Raw genomic sequence first — 18,458 nt, forward strand, 5'->3', positions numbered from 1 at the left:
TTAGGAAAAATTTCCTTACGGAAAGGGTGGTCAAGAATTGGAACAGGCTGCCCAGAGAGGTGGTGGAGTCCCCATCCCTGGGAGTGTTCAAAAAACGGGCAGAGGTGGCACTTGGGGACATGGTTTAGTCTAGTCTACTACCCTTGATTGGCTTAGAGTAGACTTGGTAGTGTAGGTTAATGGTTGGACTGGATGATCTTAAAGGGCTTTGCCAACCTAAACCATTCTAGGATTCTATGATTCTATGTGTTGATCGTCCATTTCTCCAGGTTACCTGAATGTGTGAGTACAACCAATGTTCTTAGTTTCAGATACAGAATCATTTCTCTGTGGCGATGTTGAGTTGTAGTGGAAGAGTCCTGCACTACCAAACCAAGGGACGATACTGTGGTGTAACACTTCATAATGAGAGATGCCTGAACTTTGGGCCCGGATTTTGCCACAGATTTTGCAGAATTTAGTATCCTGTTCTTTCAGAAGCCTGTGTAGATATCATTACATAGAATATCCTTTTTTTAAGGTAGCTGTATGAGGCTTTAGGTTCTGAAAGTGCTATTTTTTAAATATTTCAGAATTTCACTAAATTAATACATATATTCTTTCAATTTTGCTTTCCAGATACCCCTTCTTTTTCACAAATAAAATTATGATTCTTTCCATCACAGTTTATATGAATGTGTATATCTTAGATGGAAGGAGTAGATGGTATAAAATCAGCAGGAGCTGCAGGTAGTTCCCAGCATTGCCTTTCCCGTTCTCTTCTGCAAGTCATTGAGTGGCCAACTCTCCATGTCTCCTCATAGGATATCAGTTACTACTTCTTCGTCCTCTCTCTTAGGAAAGAAGAGGTTTTGCTGAGCAAGCTGCTTAGTAGGAGGAAGAGGGAATTCTGAAAGCAGAAATTATGTAAAATGAAGGGCGACAATTCTTTTCACTCATCCAAAGGAGAGGTGGGAAGAAGGGATATATTCAGAAGTGTGTTTTCATATAACTTTTTAAGAGAAGAGGTTAATTCATGAAGTTAATGGGCGAGGTTGGTGGGGTTTGTATTTTTTTTTTTTTTTTTTTTTTTTAGGCCATCTGAACATGAAGTTTCAATGAAACATACTTAATATATCAAATATCTCAAAGTTATACAGAGTGGCAACTTTGTGTGGAATAGTCCTTGTTAAGCAAATCTTTGTTGTGACCCAGAATAGCTCTGAATTTATAGAGGATCTTCTCCGTGTTTTTAGGGCAGTTCTTGTTGACTCATTTTTACCAGTCCTTTAAGGCAGGGTATTTTTGTGTATGCATTTGCTGTATCACTCCAGGTTGGTCGGCTGAGTACTCTAAGAGGAAAGAGTGGATTCTGCATTCTCCTTCTGCAATAAACTCAGAAATGGTGGTAGACTTCATCCACCCTGATAGCAGAGAGCACTGAAAGATGTGAAGCTCTTAACCTAGCTGATGACTTTCTCTAACCTGTTAAGGGAAGAGACCTCACCTCTGGCAAGAGAAGGGCTTCAGTGTGAAGTCAACAGGTAACCTGTTGATCTGCCCTGCGTCCTTCAGCGCGTGCGCTCTTGCCGATCAGTCAGAGCTTGTACGTGCTGCCGCTTGCCCAACTTGTAATGAGGGAAAATGGGAAGGAATTGGCAATGTTATTCAGGTGGCTAGGGTGGAACTGGAGACTTGGTAAAGCGTAAAGGGTAAGATCAAAAAGAATATAGGAGTGTGGTGGCACAGAAATTAGGGAATTGCTGAATTTAACCATCTTTCTACACTTAGTGTGTTTCCACATGACTTGTGATAAAGTTGATGAGATCTACAAGGTGATAATACTGCAGAGGTCTGTTGTTTGTTTGTTTTTAATTTTTTTTTTCCTTGCTTTAGAATACAATATGTTTTGGTCACATTTGTGGCTGGAAGCTAATTTACCTCTCTTCAGGAATGCGAGAGTCCGGACAAATTTCTGTGTTCTTATTCAGAGCTAGGTGCTGAAGAACTTTGTTCTTTTTTTTTTTCTTTCTTTCAGATATTGAAAAATATCACTTGGTATGCTGAGCGTGTCTTAACAGAGATCTCACTTGGGAGTCTTCTGATACTAGTCGTGATAAGAACCATCCAGTACAACATGACACGGACAAGGGTAAGAGTTACGTGTAGCACTTACACACGTAGTATGGATTTCTAACTTCAATAGCATGAATTCAGTTTCAAACAGGGTATGGGATTTTCTTCATTCTCTTGCAACCAGTTGGCATCTGAATTTACAGGAGGGAAGGAGTAGGAAGATCAGCCATATTAACTAAGCACAATATTAAGTGGTGCTGAACTTGTAACATCATCTCTATATTATCGTTCAATTCATCAAGTAGGTTTCTCTAAAGTCAGTGATTCAGGCACTGAACTGCTCATCTTCAGATGAGAAGGAAAAGTTCCTTAGGTTGATGAGAAAAAAAGTGATTCCTTATAGGTTGGTTGTCTGTATTCAGTTGCTCAGAAGTGGGAATTTCAGCTCTGTTAGTGTTTTTATGAAGTAGGACAGTGACTGAGCCATAAAACCTTTTTGAGCAGAGCAAAACGGCTTCAACTTTATAGCTTTATATCAGATTGCTTTTGTGCATTTTTCAAGCGTTTGATTCTATACCTTATCTCAAACACGTAAGCATAGTATCATACACTTTTGAATGTGTTCGACAATTAAAGGCACAGAAGTTTACATGAAAAGGTAGCAAAAATATTTAAATATATTTTAAATTGGAAAACTTAAGGATTTCATTTTTATGATCAAAAGAATTGGAAGAAACAGGGACATTCTTGGCATATATTTGTAGGATTTGGAATCTGTTATGTAAATGCGTAGTTTAGACTTGAATAGGGAAAATAAAACCCTGTTGGATTGGATAAGTGGACAAGTTTGGTTCTGTGAAAACCCTTGACTTTGATAGGGCCATCATTTAAATGCTTACCTGGCCAGGTGGTTTCAGGGATGCTAACAAGGGGACCAGATCTCAGAAGTATTGTATGGTTACAGTTGTGGGATATATAGAATGCTTTGAAAGAGTTAATGGGGAGATGAGATGAGTAGAAAATGTTTGGATAAGACTACAAAAAGGAGAGAGAGGAAGGGAGAGGGGGAGAGTGTCTTTCAGGATATGTTACATCTATGAATTCATTGTAAATCAACATTGCTAAAGATGTGAAGACACACGCGCGTACACTCTGAAATCTGTATGAAACAACCACTCTTTTATAAGCCTTGTACTTTAAGAAAACATATTTACAACATCACCAAATATATACACTTCGTATTTCTTCTATATGCTTTTGACCATGTCCTTTAAAGCCACACGTGTTACTCAGTCTTTTGAGTGATTCCTGCAATAGGTGTCAGTGTATCAGAAGGACAATTTGATGTGGTTTTTTTTTCTTTCCTCTTTCTGACAGGACAAATACCTTCATACAAATTGCCTGGCAGCCTTAGCAAATATGTCAGCACAGTTCCGCTCGCTCCATCAGTATGCTGCTCAGAGGATCATCAGGTAAATATAAAACTTCAGAGAGAGATTTCTCTTGAAACTCATCTTTGCCGAAACTCAGGAGTAGAGGAACTTGAATTTTATATGCCTTAATAGATACTGATGAGCTAAATAGCTGAAATGATAACTGAATAACTAAATAATCCCAGAATAAATCTTACTTGCTTTATACTTGAATCTGTTCTGAATGCACAAAAATATTAGTTTCTCTGTTTGAGGAACTTCTGACTTTTGATTCTCTTAATAGAACAGCTCAGTAGCTGCTCTCAAACCAGAAGGTTTTCAGGGATTTGTGTGAATTACGCTTTTTTTTAGTCATGTGTCACGTTATTATAAAAACACACTGAGTGGTGGTTCTCAAGTACTGTGCAGACTGGATTTTCAACTGCTTTACTTCTTCCTGTGTATTTGGTGAAAGATCTATTTGGTTAAATCAGACATAATGCAATGATCATTTTGTGATGGAGCCCTACAAATATAAGCAATAAAACCTACACCTGTGCTTTTCAAGTGATAAAGTTTATTAGCCTGTATAGTAATAAATAGTCAATATCTGCTCTGGTTCAAAAACAGAGCCATAACTTTAAAGTAGTAGATATTGAAGTTGGTCCTTCCTATTTTGTGTGTGTGCTGCAGACCATTCTGTAAAGGCAGGTAATCATGCGTCAGGCATCCTTCTTATCCTGGCAGCCAGCCCTGCTCCACGCTCCAAGGGAAACCGGGAAGGTCCTTGTTAATGCGATCTGGAATAAACTGTTATAGTGCTTGTCAAGTACAGACAGTGTGCCAAAAATAAGTAAATGGTAATTGCGTGCCTGTACACTTAGTAAAGGACCAGGCTAACAAGAGATACATCTTGTTCTTAAACCGCTGCTCTTTAGGATTTGATTCTCTCCGAGCCCCTTCTCTTTTGGAAATGGATGGTTGTAAAATTATGGACAAGTAGCCAGGATGAATGCATTCTGCCATTACCTCTTCCCTGCTTGGCACTCGCCCTCTTGGCAGTGATAATGAGTGTTCAGAATTTGCATTGAAGCTATTTTCCCATTATGTATCACAGACGTCTTAAATACCTGCTCTCTTGATTTCTCAAATCATAGACATGGAGTCTGAGTTTTCCAAGCATTTGCAAATGTTGGCCTCTGAAATCATAGATGCTAGCGTGGTGTGAGCTACGCTACCTGGATGCTCAAAAACTTGGTCTGGTTTTTAGTGTGATACTTTGTTTTCCACTTCAGAGCTTCTTCCTATGTTCCCAGTTTCTGATTTTGTTCCATTTTATTCTACTGCTGTTTCCGCAGACCAAAGTGAGATACGCTCCTCTGGTTATGTTTGGGCCAGGAAGAGGTTATCTTGCTAGTCCATTGCAGCCGGCTGTTACCACCACTCAGTAATCTTGTAGACATCTAGCGTAACCGCATGTGTATTTCTGCGTGGCTTGGCTTTTGTCAAAATGCTCTGAGGTTTTGGACGTCTGCTGTTCAAAATCTAAACTCATGGTTCAAAATAAGCTCAGCTGGATTATTTTGATTTAATTGGGTTATGAAATGGCTAAGCATATGGTCTGCTGGCTTATCAGAAGAGGTGGCAGCCATCAGTAGAGAAGCAGCAACCTCGGTACCTTTGCACACATGTCTCACCTCAATCTTACAACTCAGAAATGTAGAAGAAGCCTTTAGGTGCTGTGAGGCTCCTCCCTACACCAGCCTTTTCCAGCCTTCTCGCATGTGGTTTTCACCATCTGTAATGGCATCTTTGAGGGAGATTGACTCCCTGATGTTTAAGACCCAAGGAAGGACATGCAACACCCAGAAATTCTCTTGCACTCCACGTATCGACAATCTGCAGTGACGTTTGGGTGCCCTATTCATTATCTCTCTAGATGCGCAGTTACAATGAGACTTTAAGGTTGCCGCATGATTTTTAGTTGTGAAATAATTGTGCTGATGTTCTTATTGAAGGCAGACAGACTTCTGTTTTTGCTTATCACTGATGCATGCGGAAAGGAGGCAGTAGAGGTGAATGGCAGAAAACAGGGAAAAAAAATTCTGTCACATTGAAATTGTCTGTCAAATTATCTTTTATTGTGTGAAGAACTAACAAAGCCACACTTGAAATGTGCCGAATAGAGAACCTTAGAGCAAACGTGGTATTGGCGTATTCAAAACTCTTGGTTCTTCCAAAGATGTAAGCTCTTAATAGCCACTGTTGGTTGGTTTCTGTATGGCTTTTAGCAGAGAGATTTTGCATGGGATCTGAGCTGGGCAGTGTTACAAATAATAACCAAACAAAATCCAACCAACTGTAGTGTGGTAGGATAGCAATCTGAGAAGGATGCTGGTTATACCAACCATTGGGTGCCAGCAGGGTTGGAGCTGTATTTTTGTAGTTGGATAGAATGTAAGGATAAGTACAGAAAATGGATGTGCTCATCAACTGAAAAAGCAAACCAAAAAGGCAATATGATATAATATATATCATATATAATATGATATTCTTACATAGTCCAAAGATACTCATTACTGTTGTTTTTAAGCTTCTGCCTTGTTGTAGCTAGACGTTCCATATTAGTGTAGTGTAGAAATTGTAATGACAGAGGTGAATTTAAATTTAAAACAGAACCAGAAAAACAAGAGGAGGGTTAGGGAATATGTTTGATTTCCATCCCTCCTCCCAGTTTTTATGTGTAATGTTGACCAAAGATCTTATTTTGCAGGTAGAAAATTGTACATCCGGACAATAGGCAAAAATGGCCACCAAGACTGGGATTTAATTTGTAACTATGATCATGATTGCTTATAAATCAAAAGACCCTGCCATAAAAATGTATTAAAATCTGTTGTAAAATGTCCTGTGGGGCTAGGGCGTGGGCAGGCTGGAAGGAGGAGTCAGCTCCAGGGGCAGCCTGTCTACATTAAAACTTTACTGCTAGTATGGTGACATTTTCTTCTCAGCAGCTTGACAACCTTGGGTTCCCTGGCAGGCTTAAGCACCAGAAAGGAAGTATTTTAACCTGATTTCCTCTCAAAATACACAGATTTGTTATAAAGTTTCAGTTACCAAGAAAAACAATAGGAATAAATAGTTATGAACACACATATGTCATAAGAGATTGATGTTTTGAGGCGTACATTGTCCTTCCTTTTCCTACCTTACGAAGTCTGTTAGCCACTATTACTAAATTTAGCCAGCACTGATGGACTCGGCTTGCTCCATGATGCCAAAGCAGAATATTTATGTTTAAATTCCTATTCTGGTTCTACCATCAGAGTGCAAGCATCTCTGCAAAGACTAAACCACGGTATCCATAATGAAAAAGTGTTTTCTGTGAACGAAAAGCCTGAAAAGAAGATGGTACGTTGTATTACGTAAAGTATATTAGGGTATATGTTTTTAAATTAAGTAGCTGTGAAACACTTAACTTAAAATCTGCTTAGCAATACAACTGAATAGACAGTCATAATTTAAGCCTCACCAGATGCTCTAATGATTCCTTCCTTAATGTGAGAAGTAATTCCATTTCCATGCAGGCTTTTTCCTAATCCTATTCTGAGCAGAGACTGCCAATTGTTTTAAATTCTGAAGACTATTTTCTATGAAAGAATTAGCTGAGAATATTCAATATAGCGTGCTTAAGAGCTCAGTAAAATACAACTTCATAATGTTGGGTAATTTGTATCACGTTCCAGCAAGCATGAAAATTGACAGATTTGTGTAAATCTATCACAGGCAGCTGCTGGAAGTAAAAATAGATGTAATAGATGTTTTATAATAAGATCCAGGGCAGTATTCATTTAATGTTGGGTGTCCTCTATTGTAGACTGCCCTGACTTTGAGATGCTTCCCTTCTCTATCCACTCTTACCACCGGTTTGGTTTTAATTACACGGAGCTGTTTTATCAGCATAGTGCCAAGGGTGATATTGCACTGCGCTGTGTGTGTCCCGTATTTGTGGAGTGCTGACATTTGTAGTATCTTTAAATTATAATGGTAGACTATTATGAAAAATAAAATAACATGTGTGTTGATGTCACTATTGTCACAAATACATAGTATAGTCTCTAAGCAACAAAGCACAACCAGGTGGAGTGTTATATACCTGCAACGAGGGTGGGTTTTTCCTTTGCTTGGTTTCTATTCTACAAGTACGGTTACCAAAAAGTAAAGCCATGCACCTAACTGCCATATTAGTATTGGATTTGTCACTTAAAACGGCGACTCAGTTGACATTAATTCCTTTAGCCTATTGGGAAGCAGCTTTCATGATATTCAGCTTTTCTACAGCTAGCCTGCCTGCTCTAGTAGGCGTGACACTTGGACATGAAGAGCAGAGTCTGTCCCTGAACAGCTGTATTCTGACATCTCATCACCACATCATTCTAATAACATTAGTGACAAGAAGACGAATGATTACTTAAGGCAAATGCTTTTCCTATAGCTTCATATATTGGAACGTTTGCTGTTTTCTAAGCAGGCATATACCACTAGAGGTTGCCATACACCTCACTAATTAGACATGCACATTTAACATTAAATGACTTTATGGGGCTACAAACGCTATCCAGTTTTCCTTTTGTTCCTGCACTGTCACCATGTGCCGGGCTGCGTGAGCCACTAAGAACACTTTATTGGTTGCACTTCTCCCTGTTAGATGATTTCAGGAGCTTAAGTATCAAACGATGGCACATAATTATATCGATGTCATATTTGGTTGATTTCTTTGGCTGTCATAGGGAGTTCAGTGGGATTCAGGGGACAATATGAAGAAATATGTGGATGTCATTTACCTGGACTTTAGCAAAGCTTTTGACACCGTATCCCATAATATTCTCCTTGGGAAGCTGGCAGCTCATGGCTTGGATGGGTGTAGTCTTCACAGGGTAAAAAACTGGTTGGGTGGCCGAGCCCAGAGAGTAGTGGTGAATGGAGTTAAGTCCAGTTGGTGGCCAGTCATGAGCAGTGTTCCCCAGGGCTCTGTTTTGGGGCCAGCCTTGTTTAATATCTTTATCGATGATCTGGATGAGGGGATTGAGTGCACCCTCAGTAAGTTTGCAGATGACACCAAGCTGGGGCGGGAGTGTCGATCTGCCCCAGGGTCGGATGGCCCTGCAGAGGGACCTGGCCAGGCTGGACCAATGGGCCGAGGCCAACTGTATGAGGTTCAACAAGGCCAAGTGCCGGGTCCTGCACTTGGGTCACGACAACCCCATGCAGCGCTGCAGGCTTGGGGAGGAGTGGCTGGGAAGCTGCCTGGCCGAAAAGGACCTGGGGGTGTTGGTCGACAGCGGCTGAACATGAGCCAGCAGTGTGGCCAGGTGGCCAAGAAGGCCAACAGCATCCTGGCTTGTGTCAGGAATAGTGTGGCCAGCAGGAGCAGGGCAGGGATCGTGCCCCTGTACTTGGCACTGGTGAGGCCGCACCTGGAATGCTGTGTCCAGTTTTGGGCCCCTCGGTACAAGAAGGACATTGGGGTGCTGGAGCGTGTCCAGAGAAGGGCAGCGGAGCTGGGGCAGGGTCTGGAGCACAGGGCTGGTGGGGAGCGGCTGAGGGAGCTGGGGGTGTTCAGCCTGGAGAAGAGGAGGCTGAGGGGAGACCTGATTGCTCTCTACAACTACCTGGCAGGAGGGGGCAGGGAGGGGGGGTCGGGCTCTGCTCCCAAGGAACCAGCGATAGGACGAGAGGAAATGGGCTCAAGCTGCACCAGGGGAGGTTTAGATTGGATATTAGGAGAAATTTCTTCATGGAAAGAGTGGTCAAGCATTGGAACAGGCTGCCCAGAGAGGTGGTGGAGTCCCCATCCCTGGAAGTGTTCAAAAAACGGGCAGAGGTGGCACTTGGGGACATGGTTTAGTCTAGTCTACCCTTGACTGGTTTAGTGTGGACTTGGTAGTGTAGGTTAATGGTTGGACTGGATGATCTTAAAGGTCTTTTCCAACCTAAACCATTTTATGATTCTATGAAAGAGGTTTCTGTCACCCTCCTGATGCTCACAGGAGTCAAGCGGAATTAGGGGAAAAGGTGTGCTTAAAAGGCATCAGATCAGCGACTTTACCTTGTGCATGCTATAGGGAGTGGTATGTTGTACTTGAGTGTCATCGTAGCCCTGCTACACCTGTTAGGAGAGCAAAGTGTGAGGCGTAGAGCCGGCCGTAGTGATTCTGTTGCTGCCTGGAAGAAGCAGAGATAGTAACCCTACGTCTCACTGGGCAGCCAGCCTTGAAGCTGATGGTGATGAGTGCTGTAGGTTATCCTGGAGCGTGATGCTGGGCACTGGAGAAGCTCAATGTTGGGTTTTCCCCTTTTTTTTTAAATACAGTTGTAAGTAGTGTGCTTAAATATCCCTGCTTGTAAAGGACGACTGCATCGCTGTGGTTCCCCAAATCTGCCTTCTGTCATCTGAGACGAGGCTGAAGCCCTTCTTTCCCTTTACACTCTTCAACAAAGCCTTCATCATTTTCTTGAGTCACTTATGTTTCGTACGCTACCAAGAAAAATTCCCATCCATTCTGATACGTGCTGCTGTATTTGAGAAGTTTCCCCTCCCCAGCCAAACCGTTTGTTTTATGCTTTCCTATGCTAGTGATTGAATTTTTCTGCTCTGGTTTCCTCTTATAGAAGTCTGACAGGATTTTCTTGAGTGCAAATATTTATGACGGTTCTTTAAGAGTACATGATGTTGCTTTAAAATGCACTTTTAAAGCTCAGTTTAAGGTTATGCTGGATTAAAAATTGTCTTTAAGTTGTAATGTGTGAGTTTCTGTAGAAACGTGTTGCTACTACAATGTATTTGGTAATAATTAAGTGGCTTTGATCAGCAAATTTCAGGCTGGATGAGGAAAAAAAGCTTACTGTAGTTAATGCTACAGAGTGAGAAATATGTATGGTGTGAGGAGAAAATGCATTGCTCGTGACTGGTCTTTTAACTTGACTTTTTCCTAAGGAAGCCTCTGAATTTTGATAATAGGTGCACGTAGCTGTGTATTTTATATTCCTGCAAATGAAACCATGTAGCTAGTTTTTTAAAATATGGAGTAATGTCCATCCAGAGTCTAATGATTTCAAGTTTATCAGCTGTTTTTTCAATGATGGCCCTAAGTGCTCTAAGTAAAATTGTCAGAGTACTGTAAAACTTTGTGATTAAAACAGTAACTCCAGGTTAAAAAGTGAATTATAAAAACATACGCCATGAATTTTTTTCTTTCTACTTTAGCACACAATTTTTCAACGTTTAAATGTGTGCCTTGTTCTTGGGTACTCGTATAATTCTTGAGTGCCTGGATTTGCAGAAATGAAAACCAGTTTGTCTGCAGAACAGAGTTCACTGCTTATCCATCAATGGGTTTTGCTTGCGATATAAAGATCTGTTGGGTTTGTGACTTTGAATTTTGGTTAGTTCACAGCGTCCCTTAATAACGTGGTTAAATTGTTCTTACAATGTTTTCCTTTTTCAGTCACCTTTAGGGAATTGCACATCTTTGTAATATCCCCCATGTCATTTGATGGAGTGCGTGACATATTATTTTTCCTGCCTACCTTTTTATAGGCTGTAGGTAATCAGATTAATTGTTATTCTTGTCAATTTTCATATCGTATTGGCCTTAAACGAAGGCGGCGTATTAATTCCCTCTGCTTTCCCCTAGATTATGGCAGTTGTTGCTTTTATAAATTAGGGATAAGGAGGAAACGAATCAAATTTTTCACATCTCGCTGTGTTTGGCAGAATGATGATGGCTCTGTAATGCGGACGTTAATTACGTCTGCTACCACGGCCTTTTTTTTCCCGGCCTATGAGTATTTATTGAAAGTATTTTTTTATTTATTTTGTATATATACTGATGAAGTGTTTTTAAACCTAAACTTTCTTCAACAAAGATCTCTGTGTATAGGGCAGAAGACATTTTGAGTTTGCCAGGCATTTGTTTATTCAAATAGTCCAGTGTGTGTGTTCAGCAAAGAAGAAAAACGTTTATGTAGCAGCAGGACATGTGTGATCTGACCTCCTTATTCGGGGCCACATTCAACTGAAAAATCTGAGATTTTTTTTTTAGTGCGTGAATGCGGTGAAATTAGAATTTACCAATTGCTTCATAAAATTTTTTAAGAGTGCCAATAACGAGATATAATTGCTGGCTCGGAACGCGTTAGGCTGCTCACATCGGAAGATAAAGCCATGTGGGAGAGAAATTTGTTTATGCTCTGCGAGCGTTCTGGTTTTCCTGCCTTTTTTTTTTTTTCTTTGATGTCCACGGTGCTTTCGGGAAGCTCTTTAACATACAGCTTCCTCTTTCATTGGAAAATAGCGATGGGACCGTTGGTGCAGAGAACTAGTGAAACTGAGTTACTCAAATCAAAGGCACTTCTGAAGGAGAAGCACTTGGGGCGGGGGGGAAAAAGCCAGGTTGCTGCATGAATGCTTCAGAGCTGTTTGGTTTCTAATTCTCATTTGGTTTTAATGCTTATTTGCAAACTTAAATATAGGAGCAGAAGAGTTGCTTCTCATACAGGAATTGTGATTTTTTTTTTTTAAATGGTCAAATTTTAGCGTAGTAAGCATTTCAAACTTTAAATGAGGTGTGCGAATGGAGCAAAAGAAATAAGGTGAATAGGGTAGGCAATACATCTATTAAACTCATTTTTCTGGCTTCTTTCTTACAGCGGGGGAATGAATGGTGTTAAATTAGAGCCACTTTCAGATCGGAAATTTCCTAAAATTGTTCTGAATTTAGGGGTGGAACCCTTTGACCCTATGAAACGTTATTTTGGAAAAGTCTGATTTCAGACGTGGCAACTTTCGGGTTTTGGTAATCAAAGAGCAACGTACTACAAGTAAGATGTCGGTGATAGGGTTGCTGCGTTATAAAGTAAGATGTCGGTGATAGAGCTGCTGCGTTATAGCCAACCTATACGTTTGTTAACACATGGTATGAACACTGGTCCCTGCTTCCTTTCTGACTTCTCCGTTGGGGCTGCTGTACCAAGGGATTTCTGTTGCCTAGAGCTGCGTGGCTCTGAGGACGCTTTGGAACGCGCAGGTTTGCGTCACGCCGCGCACGGCGAGCCTGCCCTTTGGCAGCAGCTTTTCAATGCCACCGTCGGAACGATCAATAGGCAAGTCTTTTACGTTCAGGGTTCAAATCTTAATTGGACCATTAAATTAAATCTCAGTTTACTCATCTCTTTGTCGTAACAGAGGAGTTTCCATATTAGCAAGCCCTAGAGAAAAGAGGCTGCTTCTGCTCTCACACCAGTGTACAGCAAGAGACTTCACAAGTCAAATTATAGAATAATAAAAGATCAAGCTCTGAAAAGGGTTCTTGGAATTAATGTCCTGTGGCCAGAGCTGTTAAATACTGAACTCTCTGAGCATTAGCTTGCCTTTTCTTTTTTTTTTTTTTTTTTTTTTTTGTTAGTAACCAAAAGAAAGGAAAAAAGGATTTGAGGGTAATGAACAGTCTCACTAAAAACATATGTAGTGAAATATATAGTGATACAGTGATACGTAAACTCTGCAGATACTGGGAGGGGCATAGTCACAAATCCCTGGTTTCTGATAGTGAAATGTAAATATCTCTGGTGTGAGCTGTTCAAGAATAATAGGTGATTTTTTTCTTCCTCTTTTGCATCACATGTGGATTGTTGTTGTGCTAGAAGGAAATTACCTTTAACGGAAGTTATTGCAACAGTATGACTATTTTCTCAGTTTTCTAAACGAGAGGGGATTTTTAACATCAGGCTTATGTTGGATTTCAGTGGCGGTGCTCGTGGAGCAGGCCACAAGTGTGCAGGACGCCCTGCAGCCCTGCTCTCTAATTTGGTACTTCGGGGGGACCTGTCGGTACAAACAGCGGCTTGCTGTAATTCCTGTCCCCAAATCTTTTCATGCAGACGTCGGGTCACTGAAATACACAAGGAAAAAGCCTCTTTCTGTGGATTCGACTTCGGGTGATTTATCTGCAACTCAACCAGCTTGTTTGATTTTCTGTGTTTGCTTTAAAGCAATAGAAAATGACCTGTTCATCCCAGGAAACTTTCATTGCCATGTAGTGCTCTGCCTGATGAATTTGTTACTTTGAAATATTTTTTGGCGTTTTTTTTTTCCTGTGTCCTTCGCTTCGGTGGCATTTACTATGTGCTGTATGCCTTAGATTTTTAGCAATAAATTCTCGTCAGCATGGAAGGACACAGAAATGACTGGCTGACATTGCCTCAGAAATAAGAATTAAAAACCTCAAAGACATTTTGCTTTTAATGCTTCTTAACTTTGAAACAGTTTTGTAGCGTTTTAGTTTAGAGGAGAAAACATTTGTTATCTAACCTGGATATACAATGATATTCTATTTATGAGAAACTGTGTTATAATGAGATTTTTTTTTTCCCCTACCCATGCAGTGCAGTATGTTACAAAAATGATAATCCCATTCTTATTAGATGTTCCAAGTAGAGTGAAAATTAATGGCTTCTCAGAAAAGGCCCTTCCTGATATTCACGTGTTCAGGCTGTGTTTGAAAGAGGATGCTGTGAGAATAGAAGATCAAACACCTCTAAGCCACTGAGTCTGAACTTTGGTTTTAATCTGTGGAGTGTCAGGAGTAGAAGTTGTGCGCACAGTGGGGTACCTGTGGAGATTTTTGTGTCAACTGGTCAACCTTGGGTAGCTTTGGCTTGCTCTTTCATGAGCGGTTCCCAGGTACCGACGCACCGGTCTATTTGCAGAGATGCTTTTCATGCTCTTCATCCTCCACCATGTCACTGTTAACATCTTACACATATGGAGGTTCCCGAATCCGTGGAGTGGCTTTTGTTGGGAGGCAGAAACAATTTATAAAGATCTCAACAGTGTTAAATAAAAGAAACATATGCTGGCCTTATTACTAGCTTGTTGACCTAGATTAGCTGTGGGGAAGCTTATAAGCTGATCAGCCATTCCAAAATTGGGAGGTGTCATTGCAATTACTAGGAAAGGCTGTGACAAAAGGGGAGACAACAATTGTTCAGATAAGGGAAAAGAGAATATTAGTAGCAAATGTCCTCTTGCTGGTACGACTTAGCAAAGTAAATGTAATTAAGTTAATTTTTAAAAGGAATGAAGCATCCCTTGTTACTGTGCATTGAGTGGGGTTTTGGTCAAACGCATTAAAATGCTGCTTTAGCTGTATCAACAGAAAGAGGAGTACTCCATGGGGGCTTGCCTGTTTTTGCCTGTGTGTAACATATGGAGTTGAGGTTTTAGGCTGATATCAGCTGTTTCCAACATGGAAATATCATTGAACCTGCTTTAAGCCTGCTTGAACCTGCTGGGGATTCTGAGTGGGCAACCTGATGGGACAGTAATACCCTCGTCTCCCATCTGGCATGAGCGGTTGAACGCCCTGCATGCCGTTAGAAGGCTTCGGAGCCCAGGACCCCTGAGCTCATGGGTTATGGAGGCTTCCCAGATGGGCAGACTCACAACTTTATTTTGAGATAGATTGGATCAGTGTGAACCAAGGAGGGGTCTTGGGCAAACTGTTGCTTCTCTCTGTCTCGGGGTCTTCTCGCGTGAAGCAGAGTGGTTGAACTATGTTATCCTGTGCTCTGCATGTCATGGCACAGGACTCCTTAAAAACACCGTTGTTGACTGCAGACCTGACTTAAAAAGGTTTTTAATATCTAAATACATACCACTCTAAAGGCTCAACTTCAGAGAAGATAGTTTGCTCTTCCCTTGACCACTTTTTGTGTCTCTGCTGACTTGTAAGGCGTAGCCATGATGGTAATCCTGTCATTTTGGGGGGGAAAGTCATTGCGACAACTCGTCAGCCTGCTGCCATCCAGGAAATGGTGCGGTACTTCAGTGTCTTGCAAGCTGCAAGTCATCGCTTGGCAGAAGGTGTGATTAAACGAACGGGATGCAAATTAGCACAGAATCTCAGCCCTAGAACTAAAGTGTATTGAAGTCTTCTTACCTATTTCAGAGAATCTAGAGCATCCCACAGACACTTGCATGCAACGGAGAGCTGCGCTTTGGAGGTAGACGGTCCCATTGTCCCATTTTAATTATTATGAATGGCCCTTTCATAGTTATGTTTCCACATAAGCTCTTCGGAAACAGTACAGTTTGATAATAGTCTTCAAATTGGGGAATTAAACTTCTCTGGTTTTGGTGGAACCTTCCAGCTTTTAAAACTGTTGATCTTGCAAATCTGTTACGATGGAGAGGAAGAAATGTTTGAGGAAACCTGTACAGGAATAACTATTTTTGTGGTAGTGTTGTTTTACAGATGAATTTGCAGAGTAGACTGAGGTTCTGAGTTGTCTCATTTAAGTTTTCTGCATGTTTAACAGTGAAAGGAAGCAAAAAACCAAGAAAGCTAGCAGCATTATTCCAGTCCTGCTAATGCAATTTTCATTTCTTTTAGCTGGCCTGGGAAAAAAGATTAATGCTACTAAAATGCTTATTGGGTTGTATCCCACTGTATTATTTGGATTTGGGTGCCTGATGTACGGTACAGTGAAGACGTGAACTGTAAGAGTTTTTGCCTTTTAAAAAGTCTGTTGTATAGCAATAAGTTGTCCTGCATAAGATTTGAGATTTAAAAAACCAAGGGAATTCTAAGAGTCTTTCTTTCAGAAACTATTATTTGCTATGCTAGTAGAATCCTAGAAACTGCAGTCTTCTCTTCTCAGTTTGTTTTGAATGGAATGTATTTATAGGACAATGTTCCTTAACAGAAATAGAGGTGACTCAAGATAATGACTTGCTTGAACCTGTCTTTTATCTTCAGTTGCAGGGTATTTGGCTCATTAACCACTTTATTCAGATACAACATGTACTCTTGCCTTTCTAGAAGTTTTTTCTTTGGAAAAAACTGTGGACTGTGGTCTAAAGAAATGAATAACAAACTTACAAGGATTTACCTGACAAACTATAGTAGTATTATGGCTGTAAGTAAGTGTTAGTACAAAACAAAAAATATAGCATTGATTATGAATTTTTTTTTTTTTTTTTTTGGTCAGGGTGCTGCTTATTTCACATTTCAACTGATGTCATTATACATGTCTAACATTTTTCCAGCTTTGCGGTTCAGTGAGCTAATTTCTCTCTCCAGGTGTGTGAAGCCAGGATAGGTACGAGTGGCTGCAAGGAGGGAGGTAGGGCAGGTACTGGGAACACCCAACTGAACTGTGTTGGTGCCCTCCAAATTGCTCCTGAAAACCTTCCTTTCTACCACACATGGAAATTTTGAGTTTGTTCAAACCCTACACTTAAGTGAGGATTTTCAAACAGGCTTTCTAACTGATTTTAGAAATACAAGATAACCGTTCATGAAATTCCTGAGTGTCTTAAGTCTTTGAGCCAAGCTATTTCCCACCGCCATATACTTTCACAGTAGTTTGCATGGCTCACAAAGAGAATATTGCACTTTGAAACATCTGACACTTTTAAACGGAGGGTGAAACTAGAGGTACAGAAGAAAGAATCAGGATCTAACAACTTTAATGTGCATCAGGTCTTTATAACTGTTGAATGACTCAACCTTTTTAATGGTAATGGCCTTCAGCAAGTTTAGGAAAGAACAGGCTTTTAGGTAAAGTAAATACACTTAGTTCTGCAATGAATAAATAAATTTGCTGTGAAGTTGTGTAGAGACATGTTTCTGTAACTCATTAATTGTACTCTTGGGTCCACAAGTAGGTCTTTCTCCAAATACCACAATTTACGTGGGCTCAGATGGAATGAATCCTGCTGCGGAACAGGGCGAGGGCTCAGCCAAGCGCTGCCGACTCCGCACGGTGCCCTCTCTCGCAGTGCTCTAGCCATTGTCTCCCGACGGAGAATTTTCGGGTTCACGCAGACTGAGGTGCAAATGTCCGCGTTGATGCGGGTGTCGTAGGCATCTCCTGTAATCCCGTGCAGTGCCTGTGAATTCTCCCAAGTGTCTAGCCAGAGGATAAAAGTGCGGGAGGCTTCAAAAGCAACATTCCCATAGTAGCATCTCTTAAGCTGCCAGGGATGTGTGCCTTCCAAGTAACCGGTGCATCTGGGTAATTAAAGCCTTCGCTCTTTGTCTGAAACGTCCGTACTGAATAGATAGATGCTTCCTCTGAGTGCTTTCATATCTCTTTTTCTTATGGGTCATCAGTTGCTTGTGTCTGCTTCTAATATACCAACCCTTTTGTTCTTTTTGGTAGAACTTCATCTGTACAGAGGTAATTTGGCCTTTCTGTAGAAGAATCATATATTCATCATTTGATTTTCAGCCTGTCAAACATCTCCAGAACTTGTTTGGTTTTCATTTCCTTGCCCTCCTTCCCTATAAATACTTCCTTGCATAAAGATAATATTCCTCTCCTAAGCCTGTCGTGTACATTTGGCCAGTACTGTGACAGAGTGCTGCTTCGGGGCATGGGAACTTACGTCTGTGACACATTATCACAAATAATCGCTTCTTAAGTATTTAAGTCATTTTCATGCTTCTCTGTTCTGTGTTGTTGTGGCGCCTTTAACCCTATAATGACCCCTTGCCCCAAACTCCTGTTTTGCAATAATGTAATTTAAAATCCTGACATCGCTCTATGCTATAAGATATAAATTTAGTGATACTTGTATCTGAAGAGTAGGCTTGCCAGAATGAAGTATTTTTAGAACGCTAAGAGAAGTCACCCTGTTATTTAGATTAGGAAGTTAGGTGGGGAGCAAGGAGGAAGGAAAGTACCAATAGTGAAAAAGGATCAAGTCAGGGAGCGATAGGACGAGAGGAAATGGGCTTAAGCTGCGCCAGGGGAGGTTTAGGTTGGAAATTAGGAAAAATTTCCTTACGGAAAGGGTGGTCAAGAATTGGAACAGGCTGCCCAGAGAGGTGGGGGAGTCCCCATCCCTGGAGGTGTTTAAAAAAACGGGTAGACGTGGCACTTGGGGACATGGTTTAGTCTAGTCTGCCCTTGATTGGTTTA

At 40.9% G+C, this 18,458-nt stretch overlaps 1 protein-coding gene across 3 annotated transcripts in view; it reads left to right on the top strand.

Annotated features, from left to right (window-relative positions):
- Positions 1-18,458, top strand: part of DYM (dymeclin) — a 230,402-nt gene that overhangs the window by 108,178 nt on the left and 103,766 nt on the right. For all 3 annotated transcript variants that reach the window (XM_075726068.1, XM_075726069.1, XM_075726070.1), the window contains 2 exons: positions 2,018-2,131; positions 3,433-3,527. In XM_075726068.1, the coding sequence (XP_075582183.1) occupies positions 2,018-2,131; positions 3,433-3,527 (209 nt within the window). The remainder of the gene's footprint in view (positions 1-2,017; positions 2,132-3,432; positions 3,528-18,458) is intronic.

This window comes from Pelecanus crispus, chromosome Z, assembly GCF_030463565.1.
Source record: "Pelecanus crispus isolate bPelCri1 chromosome Z, bPelCri1.pri, whole genome shotgun sequence".
Classification (NCBI taxonomy): Eukaryota; Metazoa; Chordata; class Aves; order Pelecaniformes; family Pelecanidae; genus Pelecanus; species Pelecanus crispus.